The 27,550-nt window shown below is 44.1% G+C and overlaps 1 protein-coding gene across 1 annotated transcript in view; it reads right to left on the bottom strand.

Moving 5' to 3' along the window:
• CCDC30 (coiled-coil domain containing 30) overlaps positions 1 to 27,550 on the bottom strand; it is a 62,759-nt gene that overhangs the window by 26,885 nt on the left and 8,324 nt on the right. The window contains exons 5-8 of the mRNA XM_040974312.1: positions 21,320 to 21,563; positions 16,178 to 16,357; positions 10,247 to 10,456; positions 971 to 1,125 (exon numbers count right to left, since the gene is read on the bottom strand). Of these exons, the coding sequence (XP_040830246.1) occupies positions 971 to 1,125; positions 10,247 to 10,456; positions 16,178 to 16,357; positions 21,320 to 21,563 (789 nt within the window). The remainder of the gene's footprint in view (positions 1 to 970; positions 1,126 to 10,246; positions 10,457 to 16,177; positions 16,358 to 21,319; positions 21,564 to 27,550) is intronic.

Genomic DNA, 27,550 nt, shown 5'->3' with positions numbered 1-27,550 from the left:
GCAGAAATTTAATTCCAGATAAACAGATCAAAATAGTTCATAAGTTTGTGGGGCACAAAGTATATGAGGACATTTGCATCTTTTTGCAGTGGTTAAAACTACATCTTTCTCAAAATATGTGGATGATTCTGAGTGTTATATAAATACGCACCAGCTATTAAAGGTCAGGGCATTCAAAAGAATACTTTGAATAAGAATTGTAATGGCAATAATTTAAAAAAAATTGAACATTTCTCAACTGGCAGCAGTTTGTTGATGAGTAAGATGGCAGACTACTAAAACAAAATACCTGGGGTCCAACTGTGGTAGCCTAGAGACTAAAGTCCTTTCCTTGCATGCTCCAGGATCCCAAATGGGAACTAGTTCTAATCCCAGCGACTCCACTTCCCATTAAGCTCCCTGCTTGTGGCCTGGGAAAGCAGTCAAGGATGGCCCAAAGCCTTGGGACCCTGCATCCATGTGAGAGACCCGGAAGAGGCTCCTGGCTTCAGATTGGCTCAGCTCTGGCCATTGTGGCCAGTTAGGAAGAGAATCATTGGATGGGAGATCTTTCTTTCTGTCTCTCCTCCTCTGTATATCTGACTTTCCAGTAAAAATAAATAAATATATTTTTTTAAAAAAGCAAAATACCAACTTCACTGTAACCTCAATGTATGCCAGTCAAGACAGGGAGTTAGAAAAGCAAATCTCAGTCTATCATATTTCATGGGCCATCTAGTCATTCAAGAAAGTTTACTTGGTGTCTCTGAACAAGAAAGAAGGTTCCTTGAAGAATCCCATGATCCAGTGCCAGAGGCAAACAGGAAAACAGACAGAAGAGCGTGAGGTCAGTGCTATATATACGCAGTTGTGTAGCTGAGCTGACTCAGCGGGACAGAAGGGACACAAACATGATGTTGGTAAACGGACACCAGCGATGAGCTCATCACGTCCTGCCCAGGACAGGCCGGCCGGTCACTGCTCCCCTTACCTCTTGTGCTGCTCTTCCTGATACTGCTGTTTCACTTTAGCTTCATTTTCTATTGCGTCTTTGATCTTTTCTTCAAGTTGTTTCTTCCTCAAAATACAAGCGTCTGTGAGACAGACTTTCTGGGCATATTCTAGTTTTTGCTGCAGTTCCAAAATCTTAAATGAAAAATGTTTCAAAACAGATTGTTAACAAGAGTAGGACCTTTGTTTGTTTTTCAAATTAGAGAAATAGAAAACAAACAGCAAACATGGCAGGACTAACATATAAATCCGTTCATAAGGTTGTGGTTAGGGCCCGCTGCAATGGGCCCTAAATCCTGCAATGGCTAAATCCTCAGTGGCTAAGCCTGGGAAAGCAGTAAAGAATTTCCCAAAGACTTGGGACCCTGCACCCATGTCGAAGACCTGGAAGAAGCTCCTGGCTGCTAGTTTTGGATTGGTTCAGCTCCGGCTGTTGAAGCCATTTGGGGAGTGAACCAGCAGACGGAAGACCTTTCTCCGTCTCTTTCTCTGCAAATGTGCCTTTCTAATATAAATAAATAAATAAAATTTTAAAAAGATTTATTTATCATTTTTATTGCAAAGTCAGATATACAGAGAGGAAGATTTTCTGTCTAATGGTTCACTCCCCAAGTGACCACAACAGCTGGAGCTGTGCCGATCCGAAGCCAGGAACTTGAAACTCCTCCAGGTCTCCCATGTGGGTGCAGGGTCCTAAGGCTTTGGGCCATCCTCGACTGCCTTCCCAGGCCACAAACAGGGAGCTGGATGGGAAGTAGAGCTGCTGGGATTAGAACTGGTGCCCATATGGGATTCTGGCACGTTGAAGGCAAGGATTTTAGCCACTAAGCAATCACGCTTGGTTCCTAAGAAAATTTTAAAGACCTGTAGTTTTTAGTTAGGTACTTCTTTCAAATGTGTTTATTCACTTTTTCACAAGAAAGTGTCACCTAAAATTGTGATTGGGGATGTGAATTGGATGTAATAGTTAATAGCCCATTTAGAACACCTGCATTCCATATCGTAGTGTGTGAGTTCAATCTCAGCTTTCGACCAATGCCAGGTCCCTGCTGATTCACACCCTGGTCACCAGCAGGTGATGGTTCACCCATGTGGCATACCTGGACTGAGTTCCTGACCTCTGATTTCAGCCTGGGCATGCTGTTGTTAAGTTTATTTAAAAGACGAGGAAATCAGAAACACATTCAGGTATAGAATGGGCGGGGGCGGGGGGAAGGCTGGAGAGAGATGTTTCTAGTTTCATCTGTGCCCAAGGGTTGCTGAAGCAGCTAGTTTTATATCATCTTCTGTAGCTACTTTCTGCTGTCCCAGGATGTAGGCCTTACATATCCTTGGTTCAGAAATCTCTCTCTCTCTCTCAACTTAGGAGCCATAGAGAGTGTTCCTCTGCACAGTCATGACCACTTTTGGAAGCTGCTGCCTTTTTTCTGTCTTTTGAAGAGGTATCTAAAGGCTTCAACTGGTTCACAGGGGCAGGCCGACTTGAGTCATCATTTGTGTGAGCCTGGGCGTGAACCTCTCCCCTGCACAGAAGTCAACATTGGAGGCAGCACATGTACTGTGTGCCAGGACACACCCATGTCTCCTGTCCCTGAGAATGGAGATCCTGTTGCCGGTTTCTTGGTAATGCCAGGGCCATCAGTGGACATCCTCCTCATCCTCAGGGTCCTGTTCTATTGGACCGTCCTCGACTGCTTTTCCAGGCCACAAGCAGGGAGCTGGATGGGAAATGGAGCTGTCGGGATTAGAACTGGCGTCCATATGGGATCCGGGCGTGTTTAAAGTGAGGACTTTAGCTGCTAGGCCACACCACCAGGTCCACAAAGCCAGATTTATTTAAGAGTGAGAGAGGCCTCCTGCCATAGCGACAGGAAGGGGCTCCAAGGAAGGAAAGACCCCGAGAAAGTGGTGGAACTAGTGTCTTTTATGCACTATCTCAGGAAGGGGGACAAAGGATAGAAAAAAGAGGGGACTCCATCCCAATGGGTAGCAGTATCTAGCACCTTGTTCAGAACAGAAAGGACATCAGAAGTGTGGGATGGTGGCTCCCCTCCCATTCTGATAAGCTGATAAATCAGGGGCGATTTCTTTGACAGTAACTCACATATGGGACTAGAATGGGCTGTGTCTCCTTGGTTTTGTCATGACAACAACAGTGATTGGAGCTGATATTCTAATTTTGTTCCTTTGCTCTTAAGGAGATTGAGCTAGATCAGGGAAAAGCCAGGCTGGGCTGATTGTTCCTACTGGTGTGAGCATAAATTAGAGTGGGCAAGGGTTGGTTGGGCTTTGCTGTAGTATCAGCTGGCAGTGGCTGGCACTGGGGGATAATTCTGTCAAGTTAAACCACAGAACCACCTGGAGAGTGCATAATCTGGGAGTGGGAGTGGCCTGGGAGGGAAATAGTGGGCACCTCCCTGTTGGGTTACCACTCCCCCTGGAGAGCACAAAAACCAGGACTGGGACAGCAGTGGCTGGACAGAACAGCACCTGCCAGTATGTGTGTGGGCTGGATAATAGTGCAGGTTGGGTTGAACTAGGCTTCAATTCCCATTGACATGTACGAGAGCTAAATGGGATGTGGGACAGACTGGACAAGCTTGCGGTACATAGTGGCAAGCATGGGAACCAGGGTAGGGGGGCAGGCCTGTTGGGGGAATGGGGAGTCGCTCCAACTAGGCTGCAGCTCCCACTGGTTTGCTCATCTCTTCCCTTATCCCAGATACAGAAAATAATAATAATAATAGTAATAAAGTGGTCTTACCCACTTTCCTGTAGCCCTTGACCCTTTGTGCCCTAATCAACTCTGTAAAAATTACCAAAATAAAAGAATTTTAAAAAAATATTTATTTGTTTTTATTACTTATTTAAGCCAGATATACAGAGAGGAGGAGAGAGAGAGAGAGGAAGATCTTCCATCCGATGATTCACTCCCCAAGTGAATGCAATGGCCAGTGCTGTGCCGATCTGAAACCGGGAACCAGGAAACTCTTCCAGGTCTCCCACACGGGTGCAGGGTCCCAAGGCTTTGGGCTGTCCTCAACTGCTTTCCCAGGCCACAAGCAGGGAGCTGGATGGGAAGTGGAGCAGCCGGGATTAGAACCGGTGCCCAAATGGGATCCCGGCGTGTTCAAGGCGAGGACTTTAGCTGCTAGTCCATGCTGCCGGGCCCAAAATAAAACAATTGTAAAAAATTTAAAAAACAACAAAACAAGGAACTTCATCAGGAATGAGAACCCTTAACTATCTGTCAGTCCATCTGATTCATCACAGTAGTACACTGCAGGGATGACCTGCCTGGGGCCCCAGCATCAGGCGCCTGGTCTGCCACTCCAGGCCTGCGCTTTGCTGCACCAAAATGCATACTGTCTAGGACCCTAAAGGCCACTAGCCCGTTTGCTTCCAGACCTGCACTTTGGCACACGCGGGGCGTGCCTAGGATCCAGAGGCCCTGACCTGTCCACTTCCTGCTGATAGTTTGGCATGGCACGGGTGCAACCTTCCTGGAATCCACGGGTAATGTGGGATTTTGAAACACAAGCAAATCATGCGGCTGCTTCCAGGACTCAGCTGGCTATCCTTCTTTCTGTGGCTACGGAATGCCATATGGATGCTATCCTGGCTGCTCCATTTCTAATTTAATTTCCTGCTGAGGCCTGGAAAAGTAGCAGAAGACGCCTCAAGTTTTTGGGTCCCTGCAACCTACTGAGAGACCCAGATGCTCCTGGCTCCTGGCTTTGGATCGACTCAGCCCTGGAGTTTGTAGGCATTTGGGGAGCCAGCCAGCAGAAGAAAGATTTCTTCCATCTCTCTGTAACTCTGCTCCTCAAAACAAAAATTAGGGAAAAAAAATGGAACCAGGTGATGGGAGAGCTCGCTCAGTTGTCTTCCTGTTTATCTCTTTCAAATAAACAAAGATTTTAAAAAGTGACTGGTTGGTTCATACGGTTGTTTTCCAGTGTAAATCATACTTTTTGACTTAAAAAATTCAATACTGGGCCCGGCGGCGTGGACTAGCAGCTAAAGTCCTCGCCTTGAATACGCCGGGATCCCATATGGGCACCGGTTCTAATCCCGGCTGCTCCACTTCCCATCCAGCTCCCTGTTTGTGGCCTGGGAAAGCAGTCGAGGATGCCCCAATGCCTTGGGACCCTGCACCCGTGTGGGAGACCCGGAAGAGTTTCCTGGTTCCCGGTTTCAGATCGGCACAGCACTGGCCATTGCATTCACTTGGGGAGTGAATCATCGGATGGAAGATCTTCCTCTCTCTCTCTCTCCTCCTCTCTGTATATCTGGCTTAAATAAGTAAATCTACAAAAAAAAAAAATTCAATACTACATTGCATCTGCTATAATGAATTCATTTTCACTGCTCTGATTGGGTAAATAACACTGCTTATTAACCGTCTTATGGCACCCTCTCCTCTCTCCTGTCTTCTGCCAGACACAAGAAAAATAGAAAGCAAGACTGGAAGGAGAGGAGTTGTCTTTTCTACTTTCCACCATTGCTTGACTCTTCCCACCCTAATTGGGGGTCCTCATAGGGATGCATCCTTCTCAACTATGTAAACATCATCAAAATAAAATAAAAATAAATCTACATAAAATTAAAATAATAAAAGTTATGGCAGAAGATGTGTGGGTTGTTTTTAGTTGTTTGGAAAAATGCTATTGTAAGAGGTGAGAAGAGCCAGTGGGTAGTCAGGGTCACTTCTCTGCTGAAATAAGAAACTAGCAGGGTAGTTTCTGTAAAAGTGTACAAGTTGGGCAGCTGTGGTGGCTAACAGGCTAATCCTCTGTCTTCCAGTGCTAGCACCCCCATATGGGTGCTGGTTTCTGCCCTGCTGCTTCACTTCTGAACGAGTTCTCTGCTTATGGACTGGGAAAGCAGTGGAGGATGGCAAACGTCCTTGGGACCCTGCACCCACGTGGAAGACCTGAAAGAAGCTCCTGGCTCCTTGCGTCGGATCGGCACAGCTCTGGCTGTTGCTGACACTTGGGGGAGTGAATCAACTGATGGAAGATCTTCTCTTTCTTTCTCTCTGTATATCTGACTTTCCAATAAAAATAAATCAATATGCTTACCACTGCCCAGAAGGTGCTTTTAGCGAGATAGATGTGCCATACCACCCTTCTGAATTTCATAAGACTGGAAAGCTGTTACCATTCAAACCCTTCTGGTAGCTTTTGTTTTATCCTGAGCAAACTAATCAGGATTACAATTCTGGCCTTCTGATGATGGGCTCTGTCTCTGCCTTGTTGCTGATTGTTAGTTATTATTCTGCTCACCTGCATTGTGCTTAAAAGACAAATACTTTCTTAGGCCTTTCTCTCTTGAAAATACCTTCCTGATGTTATAGTTGGAGCCTTCTATCTTTAATATTTAATGATTTTTGCCTTGCTCACTGAAATGGTCTATATGAAAATTCTTTATTCACATGGGACAAGTACTGAAGTTGTTTTCATCTTTTTGTGTGAAATTCCATGCAACATTACTATTAATTGTAATCCTTGGGTCCTGTGACATAGCTAGCTAATCTTTCTTTTCTTTGTAAAGATGTATTTATTTTTATTGGAAAGGCAGACATACAAGAGAGCCAGAAAGATCTTGCATCCAACCTCTGGTTCACTCCCCAAGTGGCCATTTGGAGCTAACCCGATCCAAAAGTAGGAGCCAGGAGGCTTTTCCTGGTCTCCTTGGCAGGCGCAGGGTCCCAAGGCTTTGGGCCATCCTCAACTGCTCTGCCAGGTCACATGCATGAATCTGGAAGAGAAGAGGATCAGCCAGGACATGAACCTGCAACCATATGGAATCCTGGGCATGCAAGACAAGGATTTTAGCCACAGGATACCGTGCTGGGTCCAGTTAGCTAATCTTTTACCAGTAGCACTGGCATCCCATGTGGGTACTGGTCTGTGTTCTGGCTGCTCCAGCTCCCTGTTTGTGGCCTGGAGAGGCAGCAGAGGATGGTTCATGTCCTTGGGCCCTTGTACCTACCCATGAGACCTGGAAGAAGCTACTGGTTCCTGACTTTGGATCAGTTCAATTCTGGTCATTGCAGCCATTTGGGTAGTAAACCAATGGATGGAAGAGCCTTCTCTCTCTCTGTTCTCTATTATTCTTTCAAATAAAAAGAATTAAATGTTTTTTAGAAACCATGATTATAATCCCGTGTTCTGATATATATGTGTATCATAATAGTCTTTTTAGTATTTCTTCCTAGTAGAAGTGTTGTGTTGTATGATATACCTTAGCTGACCATACAATGCCAAATTGCTTTTGTTTTTTTTTTAAAAAAAGATTTATTTATTTTTATTGGAAAGTCAGATACACAGAGGGGAAGAGAGACAGAGAGGAAGATCTTCCATTGATGATTCATTCTTCAGGCAGCCACAACAGCTGGAGCTGTGCGTATCTGAAGCCAGGAGCCAGGAATTTCTTTCCGGGTCTCCCACACAGGTACAGGGTCCCAAGGCTTTGGGCCATCCTTGACTGCTTTCCCGGGCCACAAGCAGGGAGCTGGATGGGAAGCGCGGCCACTGGGACTCAAAACAGTGCCCATATGGCATCCTGGTGTGTACAAGGTGAGGACTTTAGCCACTAGTCTACCGTGCTAGACCCCCAAATTGCTTTCTAAAACATTTATACAAATTTGTTTCATATATTTATTTACTTATTTTTATTTAGAAAGGCAGAGCTAGAACAGAGAGAGAATGAGAGACAGAGAATCTTGCATGTGCTGGTTCATTCCCCAAATGGCCACAATGGCCAGAGCTGGGCCTGTTTAAAGTCAGGAGACAGGAGCATATTCTGGGTCTCCTATGCAGATGCAACGGCCCAAGCACTTGCACCATCTTCTGTCATTCTCCCAGGAGCATTAGTATGGAGCTGGACTAGAAATAAAGCTGCAGGGACATGAATTGACACTGACAGGGGATGCCAGCACCAGAGGAAGGCTACTGGTACTGGTCCTGTCCTGTCTGCATTTAAAAAAGGTGATCAATCTTCATTAGGCACACCAATTTTTTATTTTTTGTAAAAACCAACTTATGTATAAATATACATAAAAGACAAAGTGAGAGAAGCAAAGACAGATCTTGCATTCACTGGTTCGCTCCCCAAATGGCTTCAACAGCCAAGCCCGAGCCAGGCCAAAGCCAGGAGCCAGGGACACCATCCTGGTCTCCAACATGAGCTGGAAGCACATGGATCATCTCCTGCTCTCTTCCCAGATGTGTTGGTGGGAATTTGGATTGGAAGCAGAGCTCCAGCCAGGGTTTCTAATACAGGCTGTGATCGCCTCAACTGGCATCTTAACCTTCGCACCAGACAACCACTCCAGATTTTTTAGTTTAATTCAGATTGTTATTGTCGATTTTTAAATTATTTGCTTTATATATCATTTGATGCAATTATTTGAGTTTTTTTTTAAAGACTTATTTATTTTTTATTGGAAAGGTGGATATACAGAGAGGAGGAGGGACATAGAGAGGAAGATCTTCCATCCGATGGTTCACTCCCCAAGTGTCTGCAACGGCTGGAGCTGAGTAAATCCGAAGCTGGAAGCCAGGAGCTCTTCCAGGTCTCCCACACTGGTGCAGGGTCCCAAGGAATTGGGCTGTCCTCAACTGCTTTCCCAGGCCACAGGTAAGGAGCTGGAAGGGAAGCAGGGCTGTTGGGATTAGAGCCAGCACCCATATGGGGTCCCAGCGCGTGCAAGGTGAGGACCTTAACCACTACGCTATCCTGTCAGGGCCAATTATTTGAGTTTTGACTGTGACCAACTTATACATAAGAATGTGTAATCATTATATACTACTGCCACCTGGTGTATGACACCCTAAAATGCAAGGACAATACTTGGTAAAAAAAAAAAAAAAAGGTTCATTTTATTGACAACACTGATTTCTTTAAAAAGTCACCCCGTTAAAAGAGTCATGGGCCGGGCCTGGTGTGGTAGCCTAGTGACTAAAGTCCTTGCCTTGCATGTACCAGGATCCCATATGGGCACCAGTTCTAATCCTGGCAGCTCCACTTCCCATCCAGCTCCCTGCTTGTGGCCTGGAAAAGCAGTCAAGGACAGCCCAAAGCCTTGGGACCCTGCGCTCGCATGGGAGACCTAGAAGAAACTTCTGCTCTTGAGTTTGCATCAGCTCAGCTCCAGCTGTTGCAGCAACCTGGGGAATGAACCAGCAGTTAGAAGATCTTTTGTTTCGTTTCTCATTCTCTCTGTAAATCTGACTTTCCAATAAAAATGAAATAATTTTTTAAAAAAAGTAATATACATAGTCATCCAGATTAGAGAATAAGGCATTTTAAAACTTAAATTAGGGCCCGGCGCGGTGGCGCAAGTGGTTAAGGTCCTCACCTTGCATGCCCGGGATCCCATATGGGTGCCGGTTCTAATCTCGGCGGTCCCGCTTCCCTTCCAGCTCCCTGCCTGTGGCCCGGGAAAGCAGTCGAGGACGGCCCAAAGCTTTGGGATCCTGCACCCGCGTGGGAGACCCGGAAGAGTCTCCTGGCTTCGGATCAGCATAGCATCGGGCCGTTGCGCTCTCATCGGACGGAAGATCTTCCTCTCTGTCTCTCCTCTCTGTATATCTGCCTTTTCAATAAACAAAATAATAAAAATAATCTTAAAAAAAAACTTAAAAGTAATAATTGGAAAGCAAATCCCATATGGGTTCAGTCAGTTTTTTAAGTTCACATTATAATTTCAATGAAATTTATTTAATTTAAAAAATTCATTTTTGGAACAGGCAAAATTATATAAAGAGAGAGGAAAACAAAGTAAAGATAAAATAGATTTGTATTTAGTACATACAACAGCTACTTCTTTTTTTTTTTAAGATTTATTTTAATTTTCATTGCAAAGCCGGATATACAGAGAGCTGGAGAGACAGAGAGAAAGATCTTCTGTCTGATGATTTACTCCTCAAGTGACCTCAACAGCTGGTGCTGTGCTGATCCGAAGCCAGGAGCCAGCAACTTCCTCCAGGTCTCCCATGTGGGTGCAGGGTCCCAAGGCTCTGGGCCGTCCTCGACTGCTTTCCCAGGCCACAAGCAGGGAGCTGGATGGGAAATGGAGCTGCTGGGATTAGAACAAGTACCTATGTGGGATCCTGGCGCTTGAGGGTGAGGACTTTAGCTGCTAGGCCACCGTACCAGGCTCCACATCTACTTTTTAAATCGTTAGAGAAGCAGGACTTCAGTACCGGTACCCAGTCCCCTCTATACCAAGTAGGAAGTTGCTTACCTTTTCCTCAGCACTGGCGACTTTCGCCTTCTCCTGAGCCAGCCTTTCCTGTAGCGTGCTCTGAGCTTTGATGCTTTGAGCCTGTTTGAGTCCTTCCAGCTCCAGTTCCTTGATCTTCTGCTGACACTGCTTCCACTCGGCCGTGAGGGAGGAGTACGTCCGCGTGCTGTCCAGTAACTTCTGTTGGGCCTGCTGTAGTTCAATTTTCATCTACAAGTGGAGAATCGATGTGACTGATAACAATAGGGATGGGATGGATGGTTCTATGAGCCAGAAGGAGCGGCTTTCAAAGGCGAGCACACAGCTAAAGCTGAGCACTGCAGAGCCACGTGTACCACATGTACTGAGCACCTTCCTGGACCTGCCATGCACCTGTCAGGTTTGTCCCAGTTCATCTAGTCAGGTGGAGGTGGATCAAGCGGTTCTCCTAAGGGTTTCTACACATGTGGAGTTGAAGCATTTTCACCTTTTCTTGTATTCACTCCAAGGTGGATTTATTTCTTTTAAAAGATTTACTTACTTATTTGAAAAAGCAGAGGGAGAAGAGAAACAGAGAGATCTTCCATTCCCTGGCTTTTTCCCTAACTGCCCCCAATGGCCATGACTAGGTCAGGTCAAAGAAAGGTACCTGGAATTCAATCCAGGTCTCCCAAATGGGTGGCACAGATCCCGGTATCTGAGCCCTCACCTGTTGCCTCCCATGGTGTACACTGGTGGGAAGTGGATCAGAAGTGAGTTGGGACTGGATCCCAGGTTGTTCCAAGCAGCGACTTGACTAATGCTAAAGCAACCAATGTCTGTTCTGAGGACGGTGTTTTTTATTTATTTATATATTTTTAAAGATTTATTGACTTAATTATTTGAGTTGCAGAGAGAGAGAGAGAAAAAGTGAGTGAGCGAGAGATAGAGACATCTCATGTTAACTTCCACCCCCCTGGTTCACTCCCCAGATGGTTTCAAGCCAGTGCTGGGCCAAGCTGAAGCAAGGAGCTTCATCTGGGTCTCCCATGTGCGTGGCAAGGGTCACCCTGGCTACCTGAGCCATGCTCTGCTACTTTCCCAGGCCATTAACAGAGAGCTGGATCAGAAGTAGCACAGCCAGAACACAAACCAGCACCTGCACGGGATGCTGGCATTACAGGTAGGGGCTATACCTGCTTTTCCATGCTACAAGCCAAAGGGTGCATTTCTCATATTCTTGACCAGAGTAGGTGGTTAATCAGTAATCCATGGACAAGTAAGTGAATGAAATCGGAATCCGGTGAATGTGTGTATTAGTCAGGGAAATCTCACATATTAAAACGATGAAAGAAAAATTATTTTGTCTTCATGGAAAGCAGTGTTTTCCAATTTCAAGCCTTTTCAACCAAGTTAATGGGAATTATGACTGTAATATTGTTCACCTTTGGCTTCTATGGATTAGCCAGAATATATCAAGTGAATCTAAAAGTTATTGATGTTCAAACTCATTCAGTATCAATTTCTTCATCTGTAACGTGGGGATAATTGTTGCTTGACAGGTTATCTATGAGACTAGTAAGTGAAATGAAGCAGTTAGAACACAAACAATGGAGACAGGTGCATAGGACACAACTAGTAAAGGTTAGATGGTGATGGGGTGGACATTTGGCACAGTGAGTAAGTCGCTGCTTGGAGTGTCAACCTGAATGCCTAGTTCTGTTTCCAGTTATTCTATTTCTGACTCAGCTTCATGCTAACGTGTTCTTGAGAGGCAGCACTGATGGCTGGAGTCCTTGGGTCCCTGAGACTTGGGAAGTGTTGTGGGCTTCTAGCTTTGGCCTATTGGGTGCATTTGGGGAATGAACTAGTAGATGGAAGATGGCTCTTCTTCTTTCTGCCGTTCAAATACGTTGTATCTTCTGGGGCTGGTTCTGGGGCATTGTATGCTAAGCCATAGCTTGGATTGCTGGTATCCCATATGGAGCAGGTTTGAGTCCCAGCTGCGTTACTTCTGATCTAGTTCATTTCTTATGGCATGGGAAAGTAGCGGGGGATGGCCCAATTGCTTGGGTCCCTGAACCCACATGAGTTCAGGAAGAAGCTCCTGCCTCTCAGATTTGGGCCAGTCCAGCTCTAACCATTGTGACATCTGGGGAATGAACCAGAGGGTGGAAGATCTCCCTGTCTCTCCTTCTCTCTCTGTAACTCTGTCTTTCAAATATCAGATAAATAAATAAGTCTTAAAAAAAAAGTTAAAGGTCACCTACAGGATATTTACTGTATTTGATTTATATATTTTAGTATATTTATATATGTTATATATATACAAATTTATACATGCTGAATCTTCATATCTATGAAATTGTTGGGATTGTTCATTTACACATTTTTAGAGATTAAAAAACTATCACATAAAGTAGGCAAATAAACAGACTTTATTCTAATTTTGTAAAGACTTTTTAAAAAATTTCAGTTATACAGAGCAAGCAGAAAGAGAGAAAGTGAGAGAGAGCACGAGAACGCTTCCATCTATTGGTTCACTCCCAAAATAGCTGTAATGACCAGGACTGGGCCAGGCTGAAGCCAGGATTCTGGAATACATGTCTAGCGATACTAATTTAGGGAAATGCAAGATAGCATATGTAACTAACAAGAAAGTAAAAAGAATCATCACTATATTAAACAAAACAACAAGTAGGGCCATTGTGATGCAGCCAGTTAATCTGCCACTTGCAGCATCAGCATGCCACATGGGCACAGTCATTCCCCTTTTGATCCAGCATCTGCTCATGTGCCTAGGAAAGCAGCAGATATACGGTTCAAATGCATGGGCCCCTGTGAACTATGTGGGAGTTTCAGGTGGAGTTCTGGGGTGCTGGCTTTGGTCTGACCCAGCCCTGGCTGTTGTGGTCCATTTGGAGGAATAATCTGACATGTAGAAAGTGTCTGATTTTAAGTAAAAATCAATCTTAAAAACAAGTTTCTGGGGCTGGTCCTGTGGCATAGCAGGTAAAGCAGACACCTGTGATGCTGGCATCCCACACGGGCACCAGTTGAATCCTGGCTGCTTCATTGTCCAATGGGCTGGGAAAAGCAGCAGACAATGACCCATGCGCTTTAGCATACTAATGGACTGAAAATTACTCTCAAATAATTTCATGAAATTCATCATGCATTTATCATAAAACATTGAGCAAACTAACACAGTAATGAAATTTCCTTAATGTGGTTTTTAGAAAGTCTAAAAAGCTTACCAAAACATACTAAGAATGTGAGGGTTCTTCCTTTGAGATTGGGGATGAGAAACTGATCCTACTATCACCAATTCTACTCAGCATTGTGAGGTTACTAGCCAGTATGCAGACCAAAAAGAAAAGAATGAAAAGGATCATTTTCGCAAGAAAAAAAAATCACCTTTTATTCTTCAGATAATATGCCTACTTGCCTGGATTTCCTAAAATCATACCTATAAATAATAAGAAAATATAGCAAAAAATTGTATTGGAAAAAGATGAAGTACATTTTTACATATTGGAAATAGTTAAGACAATGAGATTTTTACAGCGTTACTACTTAGAAAATACTGATGCTTAGGACTATGTCCAAAAAAAGTATGTGAGAATTTTGAGAGAAACTAAAGACTAGCTACACTTCACAAATTAGAAGTTTCAATATTTTAAAAGATTAAAGCATTTCCCATTCAGTACACATTGAACTACAGATTCAGTGTAATTCCAACTGAAATCTGTCTAGATGGAGTGAGTATATGCATGTGTGTGTAAGTTCATGAGGGTATGTGTGCACAGCTTAACAAACAGATTACAAAATTTACACAGAACTTTAAAAGGCCTAGAATAACCCAGATATCCTGGAGTAAGAACAATGTGAAAACGTTGGCTCTTTCTAATACTAATATTGATCTAGAGCTACCGTCACTGACAGTGTGGTACTGGCACAAGGAAAGGCAGGCTGAACAATGGGGCAGGTTGGCGAGCTTAGAGCCCTCCCACCCCGCCCACTAATCTTTTTATGACCCAGGTAACAACATAAACCAATTTGCTTTCCAGAAAATTGAATATCACATAGAAAAAAGCCCCAGTATACAGCAAAATAAACTCTAATAAATTTAAGATTTGGAGTTGAAACATGAAGCTTTTAGAAGACAACGTAGGAGAATCTGCTTATGGCAAAGATTTTTAAAATCAGACCTCCGAAAACACTAACTATAAAGGAACGCAGATGCAGATGGCTCACCTAGTGGTTAATATGCCTGCTTTGCGACAGAGTTCCTGGGCTTGATACCAGGCTCGTGATCCTGACTCCAGCTTTCTGCTACTGCAAGCCCTGGGAGAGGCAGCAGTGAGGTGTCAAGTAACTGGGTTTATGCCACCTACAAAGGAAACCTGGCAGCGTCTGGAACTCCATAGGGGTCTTCCCCATGGGTGACCCATCACCTGTTTCATCATAGAGCGTGCAGTAGCAGGAGGCTGGAATCAGAGGTGAAGCTGGGACTGCATCCTAGACACTCCAATATGGGGCAGCAGCATCCTCAACAGTGACTGAACCAGTGTGCCAAGTGCTTGCTCCTGGGTGGATCATTTTGAACATTTTTTTGGTGGTACATAAAATGTAGATGAATCTGTATATGGCAGTTCTATATACATTATTTTTATGTATTAATCTAAATGGGGGTATAGAGATTAAAAAAAAAAAGAAGAAGAAGAAAAAACACACCTTCTCATCCACTGCTTTATTCTCTATTTGCCTGAAATGTTCTTACCGAGGGCCAAAACTGGGAGCCAGGAACTCGATTTAGTCTCCCATGAGGATGGCAGGAACCTAGCTGAGCCTGCTGCCTCCTGGGGTCTGCCCTGGCACAGGCAGGAGATGGAGTTGGAGCCAGCATCGAACACAGGCACTCCAAAGTGAGACCGACTGGCGTCTTACTGGCTAAACACCCTCCCCTACACAGGTCATAGGAAAACGAGCATGTTTGGGGATGTCCCCTTCACTTCTGAATGCTCTTGTGATAGGAAAAATAACTTTTCCCCCCAAGGAATATTATCTTGGTGTAGTTGACACTTGATAGGACCAATCATAATAGATATATCTGTCAGGGATCCGTGATAAACAATTAGGGCAGGACACTCTAGCATTTTGCTTTAGTTCATTGAAATTTAGTAAATGCTAAAAATTCCAGATAATGATTTAAAAAGGTTGTATCGTTTATTTCCAGGTTTATGTGTTTATTTGAGAGATGTGCGGAGGGAGAGGGAGTGAGGGAGTGCTCTCATCTGCTGAGCTGCTCCCTGAACATCTGAGAGAGCTGCGGCTAGACTGAGCACTAAGCTAGGCAGCAGGAATTCCATCCGGGTCTCCCATGTGAGTAGCAGGTACCCAGCTATGTGAGCTTTCCCACAGTCTGCACTGGCAGGAAGCCGGAGTCTGGAGCAATGGCTGGATATAAAACTAGGTACTTCAATAAGCGAAGTGTTAATTTTATTTGCTAGGGCACATGCTGGCCCTAAGATTGCATAATTTTATTTACTTATTATTATTTTAAAAACTAAATTTTATTTTTTATAATGATTATACAGTTGATCAGGGTGGGAAAAATTGAAGTTTAGGGAAAATTGGGTGTAGTCATTGCTTCCAAATTTGCTATTTCTTTTTGTTGTTTTTGGGGGAAGGGGAAAGACAAAGGGGGAACCACTCATGACTTTCGCATGTCTCAGGACTGTACAATTTTAAATCTTTCTGTTTACAGATTGATGGTGTGAACAGCCCTTAAATAGCAGAGAAATGGTTGAGTTCCGTCCTTATTTAGCAGGGAATACATAAGGAGGAAGGAACCAGGTTCAAATCGCCCACACATCTGTGAGTCTTGCCATGAATAATAAAACGAAAGACTTTTGTTTCTTGCCAATGCCAACTGAGACATTCAATAAAGGATATGCCCACTGGAGTTACCTTAATGCCCTCCTCTTGCAGTAAACTATTATGCTGCTTTAGGTCCAAGTTCCTCCCTCGCTCATATTGCAGCTCTTTTTCAGCAGAGTTGCAAAGGATCTGGAGCCGGTGCAAATTTTGGCGCAGTTGTTGTACTTCCTCTTGCTGCTGGCATTTCAGTTTCTCTCCAGATCGTGGATACTACAGCAAACATTTAAAAGAGAAACAAGAGGCAATTTCAAAGATTATTGGTAAAATAGCATCAAGCTTTCAGAATGATCAGAGTGGGAATTTTTTTCTGAAGCATTTTGCTCTATCTTTTAAATCATGCTTTTGTTCTTTTAATGGTTGCTTTAACTCATTCATTCATTAATTTGAGAGGCTGAGAGTACACACGAAACACTCCCATCCATTGGAGCCCTCTACCATGCCAGGGCCCTGTGGAGCATTCTGAGAGTTCTGTTTATGTGCTTTCAACAGATATTGTTGCTCAACGGATGAGGAAATATTTTCGAGGTCGACTGGCTGTCATAATTCACCTTTGAGTCTTCTTCAGCCCAGAAATTTGCTATCAAGTTTCACTGGGGTAGTTGATCGGTTTGTTCTGCCCTCCATCCTCACCAAACCAATGGGTGCTGTGAAGTAGCCCAGCCCTGCCCAACACGTGCTTGGCTTTCATGTGCCACAGGGGAAGCTGCAGCCCAGATGGAGTGACTAGGTTGTTTCTACAACTTGGCTTTGGGGATTTCTGGATTATATGATACCTGTATTTTTATTTCCATAATTTTGGGTATCAGTCCCTTATTAGATCTGAAAGAGAGATACAGAGAGAAAGATCTTTCACCTGCTGGCTCATTCCTCAAATGGTTGCAATGGCTAGGACTGAGCTGATTTGAAGCCAGGAGCCAGGAGCTTCCTCTGGGTCTCCCACTTGGGTTCAGGGGCTCAAGGACTTGGGCCATCCTCTGCTGCTCTCCCAGGCCATAAGCAGGGAGCTGGATGGCAAGTAGAGTAGCTGAGATACAAACTGGCACCCATATGGGACGCTGGCTCTTACAAGGAGAGGATTATCCTGTGGAGCCAATTTGCCAGCCCAGAATAAGAACAACTTAAACCTTTTATTTTCTGAACTGAATTTTGTTAGAATTCAGTAAAACTCTAAAAGGTTATGGGTTATACTGAACTATTTGCTCTTTTATAAAATGCCTAGAGCAATTACTTCTAATGCTCCACCTTACATGTTCTTAAAACACGCTGGTCATTTTAAGCTCCAGGACTTGGCAGCCCTTGTGGGCTGTGTGTTCCAAGGCTACATGTTCAGCCTTCGCTCAGGCCTCCCACTCTAGCCCACATCCAGCAAGCTGGGAGTCAGAACAGTAACCCTCTCATGAATATTTCATGCCACACTCCTCGCTGGGTCTTCTGAACTAATCCAGTGACACCCTCTCCTCTCAAACATGCATGGGAACCTTCTTTCACACATACATTTTTGTTGTTTGCTGTGGGTTGCCTAGTCTTCAAACTCCACATCTGAATTTCTTTTCAAATATATTTTTGGCTTCACTAACGTTGACTTTTTAATTCCAAATGAATGCTTGAATCCCTTTTCACATGTAAATTATCAGGCTTTTGAAGTTGGCTTTCTTAACCCTACAAAGGCATCCCTCTGTGGATCTCAAAATCCCTTCTAGAAAGAGGTAGGAAGTGAAATCTTAGCTAGTACAGGAGTCTGCAAAATAGAGATATTAAGAACTTTCATGATTGTGGTCATTCCTATTATTTCTCCCACAAGCAGCTCTCTAATAAATAGCAAAAACCATCTGAATATAGTTGTGTGTCTATAATCTTTTACTTGCGAAAATAAAGTACTTTATATAGCCAGTTGCACGTCAAGTCAGAAGAGGTGACACCTCTCCTGACATTCCCTTATCCCACCAGTTCAGGGCAGACATCAGCAATTAATCAGCAATTTTTCCTGATGAGCTTAGATGGAGCTCAAGAATTATTCTTATATTTTAAAAAGATTTTCTTTTTAATTGGAAATGCAGATTTACAGAAAGGAGAGGCAGAAAGATTTTCCATCCTCTGGTTCATTCCCCAAGTATCTGCAGTGGCTAGAGCTGAACTAATCTGAAGCTAGGAGCCAGGAGCCAGGAGCCAGGAGCCTCTTCATATCTCCCATGCAGGTGCAACGTCCCAAGGCTTTGGGCTGTCTTTTACTGTTTTCCCAGGCCACAAGCAAGGAGCTGGAAGGAAAGTGGAGCAGCTGGGATTAGAACCAGTGCCCATATGGGATCCCGAGCAGCTGGGACACGAACTGGCACCCATATGGGGTTCCAGCACGTGCAAGGTGAAGATTTAGCCACTAGGCTATAGTGCCAACCAAGCCCAACATGTCCTTGTTTTTGAGACTAGATAGAAACAGGACTCATCAAAATCCAGTTCCTTTGGGGCTTACATAATGGCTCCATTGTGTAATCCTCTCCCTGCAAGGGACAGCATGCCCAGTGGGAGCCAACTCGTGTCCCAGCTGCTCCACTTCCCATCCAGCTCCCTGCCTGTGGTCTGGGAAAGCAGTTGAGGACGGCCCAAGTTCTTGGGACCCTGCACCTACATGGGAGATATGAACGAGGTTCCTGGCTCCTGGCTTGGCTCCAGCTCTCCGTGGCCATGTAAGGAGATGGAAGATATTTCTCTCTCCTCTCTGTAAATCTGACTTTCAATAAGCCTTTTTCTTTCTTTCGTTCTTCTTTTTTTTTTTTTAGCTCCAGGTTTCAGCTCCAGCTGGACTGGCTCTGTGAGCCAGCAGATGAAAGCTTTTTCTGTGTCTTCCTAATTATGAGAAATCAGACAAACAAACAAAAAACCCCCTGACACACACAACCCCCCCCCCAACAATTTGATATATATATCCACCTCCCAACTTAATTATCTATCCTTCTCTAGCTTTAAGGCAATCAGGAGCAGGTACCCTAGCCATGAAAGATCCCCCACTGCACTGTTATGGCTTTCAACTGGTGCACATGTTCAGGATGGCTCAATGTGGCTGACAGGTGACTCTCCTGGGTTGTTGGCAGTGATGAGCACCATCCATCAGAGCAATATGTGTGAAAAGGGAAACAAAAAACCAGAAACAACCAACAGTGACTACGCAAGACACTGAGCAGGGTGCACACCAAAGTGGCATGTGTTACAGGGGTGAGCCAGACCAAAGTGCCATGTGCCAAGAAACCACCACAGTCTCCCAACGCCATGGACAGATCTGCTCCATTCTCAGAATGGAGCCAGTGAGCAGAACCTTCTCCTGTCATGCTGCCTCCCTTGTGCTTGCACACAAGCCTCCCAGTAACCTTATTTGGGTTGCCCGTTGCATTCTTATTAATACCTTTTTTAAAAGATTTATTTATTTATTTATTATTTTTTTAAGATTTATTTTTGTTATTTTTTTATTGGAAAGGCAGATATACAGAGAGGAGAGACAGAGAGGAAGATCTTCCATCCAATGATTCACTCCCCAAGTGAGCCGCAACGGCCGATACTATGCTGATCCAAAGCCAGGAGCCTCTTCTGGGTCTCCCACGCGGGTCTCCCACTGCACCACCGTGCCGGGCCCAAGATCTATTTATTTTTATTGCAAAGTCAGAAATATATATATGAGGGCCCGGCGTGGTGGCGCGGTGGCGCAGTGGTTAAGGTCCTCGCCTTGCACACCCGGGATCCCATATGGGCGCCGGTTCTATCCTGGCAGCCCTGCTTCCTTTCCAGCTCCCCGCCTGTGGCCTGGGAAAGCAGTTGAGGACAGCCCAAAGCTTTGGGACCCTGCACCCGCGTGGGAGACCTGGAAGAGGCTCCTGGCTTCGGATTGGCATAGCATCATATCGGCCGTTGCGCTCACTTGGGGAGTGATTCATCGGACAGAAGATCTTCCTCTCTGTCTCTCCTCTCTGTATATCTGCCTTTCCAATAAAAAAAATAATAAAAATAAATCTAAAAAAAAAGAAATATATATATGAGAGAGAGAGAGAGAAGAAGGAGAGACAGAGAGGAAGATCTTCTTGTCCGATGATTCACTCCCCAAGTGACCACAACAGCTGGAGCTGCGCCGATCCAAAGCCAGGCGCTCTTCTGGGACTCCCATTTGGGTGCAGGTTCCCAAGGCTTTGGGCCATCCTCAACTGCTTTCCCAGGCCACAAGCAGGGAGCTGGATGGGAAGTGGGGCTGCCGGGATTAGAACTGGTACCCACATGGGATCCAGCATCCTTGTTAATTCTTCCATCCAAGTACTAAACAGGCATCCTTGTTAATTTTAATCTTCAAGTAAGCCAAAGAACACAGGATTGGCAGCAGTTCTGCCTGGAAAATGCCTGGCTTGACGGCCAGCTCAGGCTCCGGATTCTGGCCTCCTGCTCATGCAGGCTCTGGGGGGTGTGTAGTTGGTGATGGTTCAAGTAGTTGGGTTATTCTGCTCATGTGGGAGACCTGATTTCTACCTTCAGCTTTGGCTTAATGTTTTTTTTTTTTTAATTTTGAAATTTATCATACAATTCTATATAATCTGGGATTCCTCTCCTCCCATTTTCTGCCCCCAATTGATTTTTCCCACATTGTCACACTCTTCAAAGGAGTTTCAATTCCATCAGTCTGCTATTTAAGTGAGCCCTGACAATAGTGGTACATACAATGTCCAGGCAGTCCATCAACCCATTGTCCAGATATATCCAACACTTTCATTGGGAGTCTATCTTTTGTTTGGAAGCAGAGATGCACGTTGCATTATGTCTTCACTTCTGGATATGATAGTCTTCATTACTGCACCACTATACATTCCAATTTGCACGACGGATTCCTTATATTAGAGAGAACATTTTCTAGAGAGGCATTTTCTCTTTTTGATTGACTTATTCACTGAGCATAATGGTCTCTAGTTGGAACCATCTAGTTGCAAATTGTATAATTTCATTCTTTTTAATGTTGGCCTAATCTTGACCGCTAAGAGCATTTCTGGGGTGAAACAGCAGACTGGGGAGTGTTAGGCTTTGTTTCTGTTTCTCTCTTGCTCTGTCTCAAATAAATAAATGAACTAATAAATACAACATTTTAAAGTGTTTATGCTTGCATCCAGTAGCAGGAAATGGATCCATCTAAGTGTCTGTGACACCTACCTGGGCACAGCTGTCATCTGAACTATCCCCAGAGCTCTGGGAGTGCAGCAGGCTCTGGTCGATATGGCTCAGCTCTTGTCTAAGCCTCACCACCTCCTCAGCCTTCATGATCAACGGCTCTTCTGCATCTTTCTCATCTTGGTTCTGCTGGCAGTCCTCTTCCTCCTGCCTCTCTCTCAGGACCACACCCTCCTGTACTGACTCCTCTGCAATTTCCTTCTGTTCACTTTCTCCTAATGTGGGACTTGGTGCAAATACAACAATAAAAAGCGTTATGTCCACCTTGAATGCTTCAGCAGAGTAATCTTATTCTCACAAATAACCCTTAGAAAGTCCCATTTATTATATTCAGGGAGATGACCCATCACAGACCTTAATTTACCAAAAACAACCATTTTAATGAGTTTTACACTTTTCAACTGGGCAGATATATGTTGTCAAGATTAAAAAACTACTCTAAAATAAAATTAGGTACTTTGGCAAACACTAGGTTTACAGTAAGACAAACTCTGACTTCAAGGTTTATAGTTCAGTGAAAGGCAAAAACAAGTATCAAGCAAGGAGATAACATGTATCGTAGCTTCAGTGATCCCTCAGTCTCCATGGCTGACTGGTCCCAGCACTCCTGCAGATGGCAAAATCCAACAATACTGAAGACTCTGATATAAACTGATGTAGCATTGGACATAACCTACACACATCCTCCCATACAGTTTGAATCATCTCTAGTATTACTTATAATAATGAATACAATGTAAATTTTACTTAAATTCGCTATTATTCTATGTTATTCAAGCAATAATGCAGGGAACAAATTCTGTACATTGTTAGTACAGGTGCAATTTTAAAATGCATTTAATTTTCAAATTGAAATGAAGAGTGACAAAGAAAGACAGAGAGAATATCCCTCCATTTGGTTCACTTTCCAAAAGCCCCTAACAGCTGACACTAGACTAGACCAAAAGGAGGAGCTAGGATCTCCATTTGGGTCTCCCACATGGGTGGCAGGGGCCCAATACTTATGTTATCACCTGTTCTCTCCCTGGTTCATTAGTAGGAATCTGGATGGAAAGGGCAGAGTAGCTGAACACGAAACTGGGAACCCCAAATTGGAATGTGGGTGTCCCAAGCAGCAGCCCGACGTGCTGCACCACAAAGCCTGTACCTGGACATAATTTTGTTAAAAGTATTTTTGATCCATCATTGGTTGAATCTGTGGATGCAGAGCCTGCGGAGGCACACAGGGAACTGAAACATGAGGTCTGACGGATGAGTAGAGACAATAATACATGTAACGGTAGAAGTGTGTGTATATGAACAGTCTTCCAAAAGTTCATGGGAGCAGACTTTTCGTACAGCGGTGAAGTCACTCTGTGTGACACTCACATTCTATACTGGAGTCTTGGCTACTCTGCTTCAGCTCCAGCTTCCTGCATGCCAACAGATGATGGTGGCTCAAGTACCTGAGTCCCTGGCATCTACATGCAAGAACCAGGCTCAATCATGGGTTCCTGACTTGGCCTACTCGCATGGGAGACCTACTCGCAGGTTAGGGTTCCTGGTTCCTGGTTTCAGCCTGGCTCAGCACTGCTTTTACAGGCATCTGGGAAGTAAACTTACAGATACAAGACCTCTTCTTCTCTCTCTCTCTCCATATCTCTTTTTCCTTCTGCCTTTTGATTAAATAAATTAACCATTAAAAAAAAAAAAGACAGAGGAGTGAAGTCATGGAAGACACCTGGATTTTTGTCTGGGGCAAAAAGGCAAGAGCAAAGCAGGTAAATGTGGGATATGGAGTGAAGAGGTGGCGAAGGAAAAGACACAGGGGCTGAATACTGTGACGTCAACACTGGTTTGGGTAAGACCACCCAGGAAGAAGAGAGAAAGTGGGGTGAGGAGAGTCATCTTGGAAAGAAGATTAAAACCTTATGAGGAACAAGCAGAGGAGTCTGAGGAGTCCAAGGAAGGAAGAGAGGGGACCACGAACCACAGAAACCAAGAAGAGGAAATGGGCCTGGTAAGATCAGAGAATGTGAAGGAAGAATAGGGCGGACCAAAGATGCCAAGGCTCTTCAAATGACTGCACATGAATGGACTTATTAAAATAAAGCAAGTTATCACACACACACACACACACAAAGCTGAATGCCAACTATGATATTTACAACAATGTGATTTAAAATAAATGACCAAGTGGAGACATGGAAATGGAGATACTTGAAACAGAACTGATATAAACACATCTCCCCACTGGAGATCAGGAGTTCCTGGCTCCACTTTGTCCTGGCCCCGGCCTGGCTGTTGCAGTCACTTGAGGAATGAGCCAATGGATGGAAGAGCTTTCTCTTTTCCTTTGTGTACCACTGGCCTTTCAGGATCAGTTTTTATTAGAACACGGGAAATGTAAACATGTATTTCATAATGTTTAGAAATGGACACAAAGAGAGTTTCTTTCCTGAAGATGGAAAAGATCTATGTTTCTCTATTCCCCCCCCCCCAAGTAAAACTAAAAACCCTGAACATATAAATAAAAAACATAGGAAGACTGAAAGGTGAAGAAAAGACAGTAGACCATCTGAAGAGTTAAAGACCAGAGGGATAGCATGGCTGCAAATTTCCCGGGGTTACTTCTGGACTGGTATTTACACATCCAGACATGGCGCTGAAGAAGACAGCAATTCAGACAATACCTACAGTGCAGCACCCTCCCCATACACAGCACGCACACACATACACCAGCTACTTCCAGCCAAACACCAGGAAAGTGACACCCCTCATTTGTTTCCACCAGGCTCCCACCAGGTTACTACGGAGCAGGGACTTGAATTCCTACTGTAGCGTCCGCAGACACCCGTCGGCCACGTGGAGGCACTCTTCCCCCACTCCAGCAGGTGGCGTCAGAGGCGGCTTAGAGGTTCACTATTCCTTCCCACCCTCTGCCTGTCTTCTGGTGTCAGACAAGAAGTGGGAAGCGGTAATGAAGCACTCCCTCTCTCAGCCTAGTAGGGAGAGGAATTCCGTCTCTCGCCAGCTGCAATAAAGATCCTTTTCTCCCCTGGGTTTCCTTGGAGGCTGAGTGGAGAAGCTGGACCTATCCCCCTTCCTGGCAGGTATTCAGAGAGCACCTTCCTCCCCCAAATGCTTCCCTTAACGGAGTGCTCTCAGAGAAGACCACTAAATACAGTCTTATCCATGAGTTCTATTAGATAAAGAAAAGAGTTAAATAAGACCCATAGTCATACAATACTCAAAATATTTAGATTTCAATCTAAAATCACTCATCATATTGAATTTAAGTATCAATGCCAGTGTCAAGGCATAGAGTGAAGCCCCCACCTGCAACACTGATATCCCTTATGGGCACTGGTTCGAGTTTCAGCTGCTCTACTTTCCATTCAGTTCCCTGCTAACGCACCTGGGAGAGCAGCAGAAGATGGCTCGAATTCTTGGGCCCCTACACCCATGCAGGAGACCCAGAAGAAGCTCCTGGTTCTGGGCTTCAGGTTGGCCCAGCCCTGGACATTATGGCCACTTGAGGGGTGAAAAAACAGATGGAAGATTTCTTTTTCTCTGCCTCAATCTCTGTCTGTCCTCTATGACTCTGATTTTCAAATAAATAAATAGTTTTGAAAAAAAAAAACCTACTAACTGGCACAAAGGCTCAGTGCAATCCTTGCCTTGCATGCACTGGGATTCTATGTGGATGCCAATTTGTGTACTGACTGCTGCACTTAAATCAATCAATCAATCAATCAATCAGCCTACTAAAATCACTCATCATAATCATCACATCAAGAATTCTAAAATCAAAACTTGAATGAATAAAACAAAAACAAAAAAAACTTGATGGCAAGACTGAGAAATTAGAATTACCCAACAAAGACTGTAAATCAACAGTCATAAGAATTCTTCATGAGAATTTATGAGCCTATTTCACAGAAACAAAATGTCTTAAAAGTTTCAAAAAAGTGGAGAATACATAAAAAAGAACCAACTGCCATTTAGAATTGAAAAACATAAGTAAAAATTTTTAAAAACTCAATGCTGGGCTCAACAGTGGGATGGAAGGACAGGGAAAAGAAATCTGTAAACTTGAAGACAATGCAATCGAACTGTCCCCTCTGAATAGGAGATAGAAAAGTGAACAAAAGGAGTGACTGGCACCTCTGGCATTGCAACAACAGGCCTAGGACTTAATGCCATCACATCAATAAAGGACGGGAGGAAAAGGACAGCTGAAAAATATTTTAAGAAATAATAGGTACAAACTTTCCAAATGGCAAAGAAGCAGATTCAAGAAGCCGGGTGAGCTCCTAAATGGGATAAACCTAAAGAAAACAAGACCAAGCCATATCACAGTCAAACTTCTGAAAAAAAAAAAAACACAGACAGGGAAATCTTGAGAGCAGAAACAAGAGATGTTAGTCTGCCTTTAGTGGAAATTAGAACGACAGTGGGCTTTCCTCAGGAGTCACAGGGACCCCATGGCAGGCTTGGGGTTGGAGCACAGTGAATTCGCGTGGGGTTAAACCTCTGCTTGGGAAGCCCAGTCTGGGATCAAGTGCCATTTGCTTTTGCAGAATGTATAAAAGTAACAGAAGAGATGAATTTCAGGAAGAACCACATGAGTAATCTTTTTGAATAAAAGTTAAGAACAACTCTAAAGGGCTAGTAACACTGTGGTGCAAAGGCAGTTTGAATCCAGCTGCTCCACTTCCAGCACAGTGCCCTGCAAATACACCTGACGAAAGCAGTGGATGACGACTTCTGCCACCCACATGGGAGACCCAGATGGATATCTGGATCCTGTTGTGCCTTTCCCTCTCTGTCTGTTGGTTGCTATTATTGATGTGATTACATGATGGACCTGAGGCAGGTGGAGACTGTGAACAGGGCCTCAGGAAAGCATCATGAGGCAGGTAGACAGGGAAGCCTGTGGTAGACACAGAGACGGAATAGCCCAGATATGGGAAGCAGTTTGGACCAAGTCATGGAAACAGGAGGCAGCAGGCAATTCTTCAGAGAGAGAAGCCCAGTATATTTCTAATGGAAAGGCACCCCCAGTCCACATATGAATGAAGGCCACAGCCTTGGTTCCTGTTGCAAATATTCCTGCCAATTACCCCAATCAGTAGAGTGGATTTTTAAAAAAGATTTATTTATTTTTATTGGAAAGGCAGATATACAGAGAAAAGAAACAGAGGAAGAGCTTCCTTCTGCTGATTCACTCCCCAAGTGACGGCAATGGCAGGAGCTGAGCCAATCCTTAGCCAGGAGCCTCCTCTAGGTCTCCCATGTGGGTGCAGCATCCCAAGGCTCTGGGCTGTCCTTGACTGTTTTCCCAGGCCACAAGCAGTGAGCTGGATGGGCAGCAGGGCTGCTGGGACATGAACCACCACCCATATGAGATCCTGGGCATGTGCAAGGCGAGGATTTTAGCCACTAGGCTGCTGCGCCAGACCAATAGTGTGGATTTTTATCTGCTTTGATCATTGCTGTCAGCTCCTCCTTCACTAGAGCTCTAAGTTCGATCATTTCATCTCTACTGCCACTTACCAAAGCCAGGCCACTGTCTCCTCAGTGCTCACCAGTGAATTAAGCAGCCTTGTATTCCCTGTTATAGAAATACTGCAATTGTATCATCCAAAAGCCTGATAATACAGCCTTCTAGTGCTCTTCCCCCCAAACAGGAAACCTTAACATTGTAACCCTGCTTCATGGCTTTTGTTCTTGACACCCTGACCATGTCCCTTCCCTACCAACTCTCTTTTATGTCCTTCCTACTTTGGAAACTGTATTTCTTGGTGGTGAATCCTGGACTCAGAGTTTACTCTAAAGCGAAAAGCAACTTTTAAGAGGACATAAAATTCAGGGAGATTAAACTAGCAAAATCAACTTATAGAGATATAAATTTGGGTGTTTCTATATTTCTGCAATTTATTAATGAGTGCATAAAAAAGGCAAAACAAACAAACGCAGCAACCAACTAAACAAACTTATGTAGGGAGTAGTCCTAATTACATAAAAATATACATTTGTATGTATACATGAAGAAAAAAGAAAAAATTGAGATAAAATAATCTTAGCAGGAATAATAGGCTATAAGAATTCCTTCAGGCTTCTCCATGCTTTCTATATTTCCTACAGAAAACACATATGTATTTCACAAAGAAAGAAAACATTTTTAAAACATAGTAATTCATCAAAGACAAACTCTTTAGAGAATGCTTA

The sequence above is a fragment of the Ochotona curzoniae genome, unplaced genomic scaffold (assembly GCF_017591425.1).
Source record: "Ochotona curzoniae isolate NIBS_2020 unplaced genomic scaffold, NIBS_Ocur_1.0 contig_2404, whole genome shotgun sequence".
NCBI classification, from domain to species: Eukaryota; Metazoa; Chordata; class Mammalia; order Lagomorpha; family Ochotonidae; genus Ochotona; species Ochotona curzoniae.
This window is presented reverse-complemented; position numbering and strand designations above follow the sequence as displayed.